The sequence below is a fragment of the Homarus americanus genome, unplaced genomic scaffold (genome assembly GCF_018991925.1).
Source record: "Homarus americanus isolate GMGI-L3 unplaced genomic scaffold, GMGI_Hamer_2.0 scaffold42137, whole genome shotgun sequence".
NCBI classification, from domain to species: domain Eukaryota; kingdom Metazoa; phylum Arthropoda; class Malacostraca; order Decapoda; family Nephropidae; genus Homarus; species Homarus americanus.
The window spans coordinates 1,854-12,477 of NW_024717007.1; the positions used below are offsets into that span (position 1 = coordinate 1,854).

General features: G+C 40.7%; 1 protein-coding gene across 1 annotated transcript; it reads left to right on the forward strand.

Annotated features, from left to right (window-relative positions):
• Nucleotides 1–5,993: 5,993 nt before the first annotated feature.
• Nucleotides 5,994–7,584, forward strand: LOC121858779. Its single transcript, XM_042355413.1, has 2 exons — nt 5,994–6,148; nt 7,359–7,584. Exons 1-2 carry the CDS (start codon nt 5,994–5,996, stop codon nt 7,582–7,584), a joined length of 381 nt encoding a protein of 126 aa, XP_042211347.1.
• The last annotated feature ends 3,040 nt before the right edge of the window (nt 7,585–10,624 follow it).

Genomic DNA, 10,624 nt, shown 5'->3' on the forward strand with positions numbered 1-10,624 from the left:
AACGTTTCGTCGTCACCAGATAACGTGTTTCAGCATCGATTAATTTGCGACTTGCCGTACCTATCTAAACTTCTCGTGTCCTCTTACATGACGCTTTTCTCCGACTCAATTCCTTAAGCGTCAGTACAGAGAGTGAAAGGTTAGTGTAGATCTGGGAATGTTAGGCCGATTGATTTGGCGCTGTCTAATGCGTAAAACTTTCTTCGTATTCAGCATCCCATAAACTGCATCTTTTGAGCAACATAATTGGGAGCGTTGCCGTCATTGCATAGTCATATGATAAAGAACGAGTAATAACAGATAATCGAGAAAAGCTACACTTTTGTGATCATTTGAGGTGAGACGGGAACTGAAATCGCTTTAACTTTATCATTAACTGTGTATCTGCGTCGACTACATGACCAAGGAAATGGTTCTGGATTTTAAAACTCGCACTTTAGAGAGTTTATTTTGAGGAGCCTGCTGTGGAAAAGTTGGCCAAAACTTCCACCTGGATTTAATCAAGATGGGAATCAGCGTCATACGGCCACTATTAGATCATCAAATAAGCGCAGACTGTGGTACCAATTAGTCCGGCAAACAAGTGTTGATCATTCTTTGAAATGTTAGTGGGGCATTTCTGAGACAAATGGCATTCTTGAAACTCAAAAGTCAGCCCTGAGGCGTACTAAATGCCTTGTTTCTCGTGACTTTTTCATCAGAGTGGTATTTGCCAATACCCGCGGCGATCTGGTGTAAAAATATATCGCCAAGATGGGCATTGGGTACCTATCAGAGTTGTTTGATCAGTGCAGGCACAGAAAATCTATGACAGGGCACCATCCCACCATCCTTTTTCGGGACGAGGAATAATGCGACAATAAGGATTTTGAGTGTCTAATGACATTCCTCATCCAACATACCCTGTGCCATATCTTTTTCACAGCGCACTTTAATATGAGGTAGTCTATAAGCTGGTAATAAATAGGGTTGGTTCCTTCCTTTAACGCTATATAGTGGGATGTTAAATCATCTGTTAGCACTACCTAACCGAGAACTTTACTATATTTCCTGTGAGTAAATAAGCAGCTCTAAAGCGTATGCTTGCCCTGTGGATCGATCACCTTAACATGTGGCGCTATTTGATCTACCTGGTAGTCGATCTGTTGGCGATTTGCAGCAATACCTCGGTTAGAATTTATTTGGTTGCACTTCGACATTGTTGTGATATACTGAAATCACTGAAATAACATCCTTTCTTTAATTTCTTGATTAATAATGTGAATTGCTGCCCGCAATCATGAACTTGTGTGTGTGTGTCTCACAGTAAAAGGCAGATGCTGATACAGGCATTACTGGTGCTATATTTCTTGACAGAACGTCGGCGACAACATTCGCCATCGAGTAAATACCTAAATTCGAGGTCCAAACTCTTGGTGTCCAGATACCAGCGTGCTAATCTGCTAATCAGAAAGGTTTCTGCCGCTGGAACAGTTCGGTAGCTGCCGCATGATCAGTAAAACAGTTATCTTGTAGCCAAGATAATGTCATGTGAACTAAGTGCCCACACAACGGCTACTTGTTTCTAAATCGTCGCGAATAGCGTGTTTCAGCATGGGAATTAGTTTGCGACTTGCAAATGCTATCACTCTAAACTTCGCGTGTCCTCTTGCGCAGGCACTGCTCCGACTCAATTCGGGGCGTCGGTACCCAGAGTGAGGTTGAGTGGTCTGGAATGCTAGAACCGGGGGCATTGGTTGGCGCTATCTTCAAGCGGTGTAATGCTTTCCTCGTGTTTCAGCATCCTATATAAACACTGCATCTTTTTTGAGCAACCTCGTTCAGGGCGATGCTAATGTTGCATAGTCCTTGATAAAGAACGATTATAGCAGATAATCCGAGAAGGCTACATACATGATCATTTGAGGTAGGACGCGGGAACTGAGACCCACAGCTTTGACTTTATCATTAACTGTGTGTATGCCCTCACCGTCAACTACATGACCAAGAAATGGATTCTGGATTTTAAAGCTACTTTGAGAGTTTTATTTTGGGAGCCTGCTGTGGGAAGTTGGCCAAAACTTACGCAGTTTATCAGATGGAAACGACGTCCTTACTGACTACTATTAGATCATCCAAATAAAGCGCAGACTGTGTTACCAGTGGTCAAGCAAACAGGTGTTGATCATTCTTTGAAATGTTAGTGGGGCATTTCTGAGACCAAATGGCATTCGTAGAAACTCAAAAGTGGCCTAGAGGCGTGCTAAATGCAGTGATTTCTCGTGATTTTTCATCGAGGTGGTATTTGCCAATACCCACTAAAGCAAATCTCAGTTACTTCGTACCATTATCCTTGCCTAAGGTTGCAGTAATGTCACTCAAGATAGGCATTGGATACCTATCAAGGTTGTTGATCATTACGCGCCTGAAATCTATGACAGGCGCCATCCTACATCCTTTTTCGGGAATGAGGAATAATGGGCTATTAAAGGATTTTGAGTGTCTAATGACATTCTCATCTAACATGCCCTGTACCATATCTTGCACTACAGCGCGCTGGCAGCTGCCAGGGTAAGTCTATAAGCTGGTACGTAAATAGGTTTAGTTCCTTCCTTTAACGCTATATGATGGGATGTTAAATCTCTGTCTGACCTAAGCGGTTCCCCTGGCAGAGCTACTATATTTCTGTAGTCAGCAATCAGCTCCAACAGGCGTGTCTTGCCCTGTGGATGATCGACCACCTTTCCAACATGTGGCTGTTGATCTGTCCTGGCCAGTCGGGTCTCTGTTGGCAATTCACCTTTCAATACCTCGGGTGAGATTTATTTGGATTGCCACACTTCGACATTGTTGTGATATACTAGAAAATCACTACCAAATAACATCCTTTCTTTAAGATTCGTTGAACGCCTGTTCAATTTAGAATCAGTACGTCCGGTCAAACCACCAGGGCGTATTGTGCTCAGGGGTAGATTCACATGACAGCCCCTTTACCTTGCATGTTTCCGGGAGACCCTTACTACATCTGTGCCCGTGTGCCGTTGGGTAGTTCGACAGTTGCTTTGGTGATTTCCTCATTTTTGTAATGAGTACTCTTCAACACTGCTGGTACGATCGTCCAGCTCTTGCTGCTGTAATCACGCTGGGGAGGTGTGTGGTTGAGGGTCGAGATATCTCTGGCGCTGATCCGCCTTCCTCTTAATGGGATTGAGTGAACCAACACTTTCGTCCTGGCGGTGAGCAAGGTTCAGAATGACTCATTGCTGTGTAGGAAACGCAACTTTAAAAGCGTAACACTATTGTACGTGGATGAACATCTATCGTATTCTTTCGAGAGTTGGTGAACCAAGTAACCCGTCCAGCTGGCAAGTTGAACTGCTGAACTATATAAAGAATCCCGCGTGAAGAGCGTACCCGTCTTGAGAATCTGGTGGTAGCGTCCACCATTCTTTGATGCTCAGCTGAGTACCTGAAACTCCTTGATCAGCGTTACTAGGCCTCCATTTGAATTTGCGGTGAGGAATTTACGTTGTAACTCTTCGATATGATGTCCAAGGCCAATACATTAGCGCAAGCACCTGTGTCTATAAACCAATCTGGTATTATCACTCTCACGGCACAACCCTTCCCTTTGCTAGCGCACGCTGCTAATGAGGCACGCTATAGAGTGCTGTGTGGAGGGGGTGAGTACTATCTATCCTCCGTGCTGTGGTGTGCGCTGGTATTCCCCGACGACTTGTCCTGGGGACGTTTCTGCTTGCGCCTATCACGACACCCCTCCGTTTCACTTAGGTCCCTCCCCTAGCTTTTTTATTGGTATATCGCACTCATGTGAACTATGAGATGTCGATTTGTGAAAAGGCCTTACCATTCTTGTACGCTGTCTGAGTGGGAGGAGGAGGTGCTGCTTTTGCTATCTCTGTTTGACCTTGAGAATGGCTTTGCACCGGGTGTGGCTTTATTGCACTATTACCCTCGGGCTGAAAGCAATCTTCTCGCGTATCCGCGTTTATTACAATGTGAACGTAAATAGCGATGTTTCTGTTTATATGTTTAAGCGGGGAAGGCGGTCGGGCTAAGTATTGTGGCGTAAGAGTCTGGGGTGAAGCATCTGAGGCATCTGGGGAGCTGCTGGGGTTGTACGGTGACGTCACTGGGGGTTGCGCCAGTAAGGGGCCCGTAGCCTGGGGAACCCAGAGCTTGTTTGCGTGTTCACCATATCCGGGGTGGTTCATACTGTACTTCCTGTGCCCCGTATATAAAGGAACACGGACGGAAGAAAACTTGTGCAGTTCTATCAATGTTTCCCCACATTTTTCTGGCGGCATATCACCCCGTGGGTTGACGCCAGCCTGATGGCGGAAGGAGTGCGCTTGCATGTCTGGCGAACCTCGCCGCGATGTCAACTTAGCGTCAACGGATGTTTCGTTTTCGTATACCTGGAATACAGCGATCAACCATCTGAAGATCCATTGCAGTTGGCCAGCTGTGACCACCTGCCCCCAAAAAGCCGTCATTCCTTGAACTTTTTCATAGTCAGGGTTTTTGTAAACCAAACACCTTCGCGACTGCCTGCATAGGAACCTGCGTTATATGGGAACGTACATATGCTTTCTTTTCTTCGTCAGTCGTTATGTGACTAATCGCATGCTATCTTCATACTGAACAAAATGTGCGACCTATAATCTCGTCTTGTCCGTGAAATTTCGAACATAATCGCCGCGCTGCATGATATTAATAACATTATCGGCTTTAGGTGTGTTAGTGAGGTTAGAAGATGCCATTTTAGTGTCATTAAGCAAGTTAGTATTCTTACTCTTAACAGAAGGCTGGATTTAATAAGAGTTTGTTACCGATTTAGCAACAGACACACTATCACCTGTAACAGGGGTAACTGCTTTGGTATACTTGGGTGAGGTACTATGGTGATTACCAGGCCGTGAAAGTGCGACCGGTTTAAGTCGTCAAATGGTTAATATATAACTTTCTCACTGCACTTCCTACCGACACATTTAACTGTGTTCCATACTCAAAATCTATGTCAATCTGGGCTTGATCATCGATGGGTTGGTTGTCAGCAAATAGTTGCGCTGGGCGTTCGATTTCATCTACATTAGACATGGGAAACTTAGAAATTGTCTATTAGCCCCTTGGTCAATGAATACTTAACAGTAGTGAATCACTTGCCTCTCATTTACAAGACAAATGAATATGAATTGGCAATTGGTATTAAACTATCAATAAGAAGACAGACGCCTGAAACTACTGTAAATTATAGGATTTCAATACATTAATCTTACATTCGACACTTTATCATTGAAATAATCTATCAGAGCGAACCTATCGATTGTGAAGATATCCTCTCGAACGTGTTCATGGTGGCAGAATTATGTAATTTAAATACCTATTTATGCAGGTGTAACGTCTGTATAGAGAAGTGATCCTTCAAAGTTCTGAGTGGAGTGTGGGTGGGGCCTCTTCCTGAGATGCGTGCGCCGCTGCTGGGTTTCCTTGGCAGCAGATGACGCTTCTGGCACGGTTGAGAGACGAGCCCGCCCAGTTGCGTTAGGTTCCTCCTCCGGCGATCAGAAAACTATGATTGGTTATCACTGGTGGTGCTGGTTCGCTGGCGAAAACTGCCGTGTGCCAATTCTTCACCAAATCCACGTATATGGAATCTGTATGATGACACCGGAATTCGTAATTCGCTGACGACACGCTTAATGCTAACCAGCTGCTGGTGAAATACCAATTGATTCAGGTTGCAGAAACTTTATTGTTCAACACTGCAACACTGCAATGTCTAGGGAATGTGGGTGGAGTCTATCTCAGCCGGCTCAATCTGGATATTGCTAACAGGCTGTAATATTTGTATTACGAATTCTGCGTATTTGTGTGCTTGACGGAGAATATATATATATATATATATATATATATATATATATATATATATATATATATATATATATATATATATATATATATATATATATGGTTGCATTTTCTCATGTCGTATGACGCTCGACTACAGGGTGACCATGCCACCTTACGGACTGGAGTTTCGACAATTCTTCAAGCAGTCTGATTCCGACCTGTTTAAAGCCCTCTCCGATCTCATGGACATAGTACCAAGTACCAGTGTTGGACTACATCAGGCAACCGAGAAGAAGTAGGTCTAATATATATATATATATTTTTGTAATATGTTCTACTATAGTCAGTGAAACATAATTATCTCTTAGATATGGATAATTATATAGTTGTCGCAGCCCGTTTGCCTTTTTATGGTTCAGTGCATACTGTACAGGGAGGTTCATGAGCATGAGGGCTAAGATGTTCATGCTTGAATTTAATCTCACTCGTAGTGGTGTCAAGATTAAATTCGAGTGTGAAGATTGAATATCTTATGAAGCACATTGCACATACATCAAACTGTATTTTCATACATCTCTTCTTAAAATTATTGGTTCCTAGTGTGAATCAGATTTAGTGGAGTATTATTATGTGTGTCGGGGAATAATAATTCCAGTGGCCTTGCGATTAGAACTTAACCATAATGTTTGTTAAGAGGGTGTTAAATGTTTTTATATGCACAGTCACCTGCACTTACACCTGGTACAATGGTGGGAGCATTTTGTGAGATGTGGCATCTCTGTGGGATGTTTATCTAGCATCCTTAGTCTGACTACTATTGCGAGGTTCCTTAGGACCATTCATGGATTGTAATAATTATGATGTAAACAAACACACAGATCCCACATCTCACCAGTCGCTGTACCAGGTATTAGAGATGGCTACTGTACATATAACTCACAACTTTGTGTGAACGGTGTGAGTCTCTGTATCGGTAAGACCTGTGAGTAGATTATATTTAGACAGCCCATTTTTGGAACCATCATAACATTGATTCATTTTTTGTTGTTGTTGTTTACCTGTACAAGGCGTTAAACAGATTTTTATTTGTAATCCTGATGCCAATAAGTTTAATAAGACATTCACATCCACTTTGTTTCATATCAAATATTTCCTTAAGATAATCTTCTCGTTTGACTCATGTCTAACTCACTAATTCTACTCATTAATCATTATTCATTAATTATTCCTGTAATAAATTTGCATTTGTAGAAGTAAATGAGCATGTGTGAATACCAAATAAGTAAAAAGAAATAAAGTTCAGGAAGTAGAAGTAAACCTAAAAAAAATACAATGACTTAAGAAAGAAAGTATGGAAGAAAACAGTTAATGAAAAATACCATTTTTTTCGCAAAGAAATCAAGAACAACATATTTAAAATCGTTTTGGCATTGAATTCAGAATTCCGCTATTACCATTATGATATTTCTGTATGATAAACTGTGTCTGTGTCTGTGATCGTTTAGCGAGGCTTTTATGGATGGACGCCGCTATCTGAAGCAAATGATCGCTGATCACTTTACAAGGGTGGACGGCAGCACACAACTGTACATTGGAAGAGAGAGCGTTTTACCGGGTCTTGGAGCGTGGCCCATACCTCATGACGCTCCCTACAAACCTCAGTTGGATAAATTTATATTGTACATCGTTGAGGTGAGTTGCAATGTGCTTGTGGGTGAAAGGAATCTATAAAGGGGATATAGATAAAGTTCGTATAATATCCGAGCAGGATAGGACTCGTAGCAAAGGATTTAAGTTGGATAAGTTTAGGTTTAGGAGGGAGATAGGAAGGAACTGGTTCACAAATAGGGTGGTGGACGAGTGGAACAAGCTTAGCAACTTTGTAGTAAGTGCTGGGAGGCTGGAAAGTTTTAAAAGGAGGCTAGATAGATTCATGGATGATAGAGAGTGGTAGTAACTCTCGACAGGAGCTGCCATGCACAGGCCAACCGGCCTATTGCAGACTCCTTATTTTCTTATGTTCTTATGTTCTTAATAAGATTTATGAATTGCGCTGTCACTGAGTCCCCCTAGCATTATGTATGGTAACTACTGTGGACGACGTAAGGTTTGGAGAAAAAAAATTCCTTTGAGCGTCAAAATACAGATTTAGGTCGGGCCTTGAGTTTAACATTTCAAAATTTCATTTATTTCGCTTATAGGAATCTAGCAACATAAATTAGATTTTTTTTAACTAATTATCCTACTGCCCTCAAAATAACTGCACCCATTATTTTTAGTATAAGAAAGGTACTTTGATATCAAGTGGGCCTTCAGTAGGCCTAATTAATCAAAATTCAACGTTTTGAAGCTGAACCAATGCTCAACATACTAAAGTCCCTTAATGAAATTCTGAAGGATAATTTCTTTACCCAAAACAAAATTTCCAAATTTTTGAAAATTAGATTTCCACAATATATCATGAACAATATTCATAACTTGTTGATTGACAATGCTACTTCATGAAGCTGAATTTCATGTAAGTATGTGCGGCAGTGCCCCCCACATTAGTTTCTCTCATTAACAGGTACTCACTGTATGTAAGTTTAGCCTTCTTGAGGACAATTTCTCAACAAGTTGAATACAAATACTGTAAAAAAAAAATTAAAGAAAGTAAATTTTCTAACTTCTAATCTCTGTCATAACATCTGCCCTATCACAAGAAAAATACATCTTTGCCTTTTTATTGTATCTCACATATCCATTCATAACGGTTTTAAAATAAAAGAAACTTCTTCATTTCAGGCTGGACTATACGAAAAATGGATTGCAGACATGCTGCTCAAAGCCAGGAGAGAACGTCACAGGAAACAGCGAGAATACCAAGAAAAGCAAGACCAGGAAGTGGCCGCCAAGCAGGAGGGTTACGTCAAGAGAAATCAGGCGCTGACACTTGTCCATATGCAAGGACCCTTCATAATCCTCTTCCTGGGCATATCTTTGTCTAGTATCACGATTATGGGAGAGTTAATAATAAAGATCATTCACATGAAAATTCATTAAAGAAATATAGATTTTCATATATCACAATTTTGCCATCGTGAGAGACATTTTTATGCATCTTGTTATAGAACCAAGCAACAAATTTTAATGACAACAAATAAAGCTTCTTTAAGATGGCCACCATAGGAGTCACAATGAAAAAAGAACAGCTTAATCAAAAATAAAGAAGAAAATTCACAAACCCATATGATGTAAAGGAAACATTGAAAACTGCAGTAAAGCGGAAAATAAAGATCTATATGAAAATATGGAGTTTCGTTTATATATATATATATATATATATATATATATATATATATATATATATATATATATATATATATATATATATATATATATATATATATATATATATATATATATATATATATATATATACAATACCTCAGTAGCAAACCAGGATTTGTTAAATTCCACACGGACACTATTCATCGTGCTTCTGAAGCCGTGAACCTCCATTGGGGATTGCCCGTGCCAACTATGTGGTCGGAGTAGCATTTTACCGAATCCAGCTAGGAAACAGCAAGCCACATATAAAAACATAAAAAGAACATAAAAAAATAAGTAGTCTGCAATAGGCCTGTTGGCCTGTGCATGGCAGCTCCTGTCGAGAGTTATAACCACTCTCTATCATCCATGAATCTATCTAGCCTCCTTTTAAAACTTTCCAGCCTCCCAGCACCTACAAAGTTGCTAAGCTTGTTCCACTCATCTACCACCCTATTTATGAACCAGTTCCTTCCTATCTCCCTCCTAAACCTAAACTTATCCAACTTAAATCCGTTGCCACGAGTCTTATCCTGCTCGGATATTGTAAGAACTTATCTATATCCCCTTTATTGATTCTTTCACCCACTTAAATACTTCTATCATATCTCCCCGTACTCTTCGTCTTTTTAGGGAATGCAAGTTCAGTTTCTTTACTCTATCTTGATAGGGAAGGTTTCTAAGTCCCGGAATCATTTTCGTTATTCTTTGCTGCACCGCCACTCCAGTGATTTTATATCCATTCTATAATAAGGGCACCAGAACTGAGCCGCATGATTGAACATTAATGCACTGTTTTCTAGGCCGAAGGTCCGGGCTTACAAGTACCCGTAAGTGTCTTGACAGTATTTGTTCTTCCGATATTAAGTATGCTGCACTTCTTGGTGTTGAATTTAATTTGCCATTTTTCTGACCACTCCTGCAGTGTATTTAAATCCTCTTGTAGTACATTTGCATCCTGCCCTGAATTAATCTGCCTCCCCATTTTGGTGTCATCCGCAACTTGCTTATGTCACTGCTGATCCCAGTATCTTGATCGTTTATGTAGATAATTATGAACAAGAATGGGCCCAGTACTGACCCCTGAGAAACCCCACTAGTTACAAGGCCCCGCTCAGATTTAAAACCATCTACACTCACCCTCTGTATTCTATCGGTGAGCCATGATTTTATAAAATTTAAAACTTTCTCCTCGATACCATGAGACTTAACTTTTCTCAGAAGCCTCCGATGCGGTACTCTGTCAAATGCTTTGCTGAAGTCTAAGTAAATAACATCGTAATTTTCGTCATTATCTACTACCCCATAGACTTTCCTAAATAACGTTAGCAGATTTGTCATACAAGATTTTCCCTTTGTAAATCCATGATGAGAGTCGTAGATAAATTTGTTTTTTCTCTAAATGTGATTGGATGCTATTTGCTATAATTGATTCAAGAAATTTCCCCACTACCGACGTCAA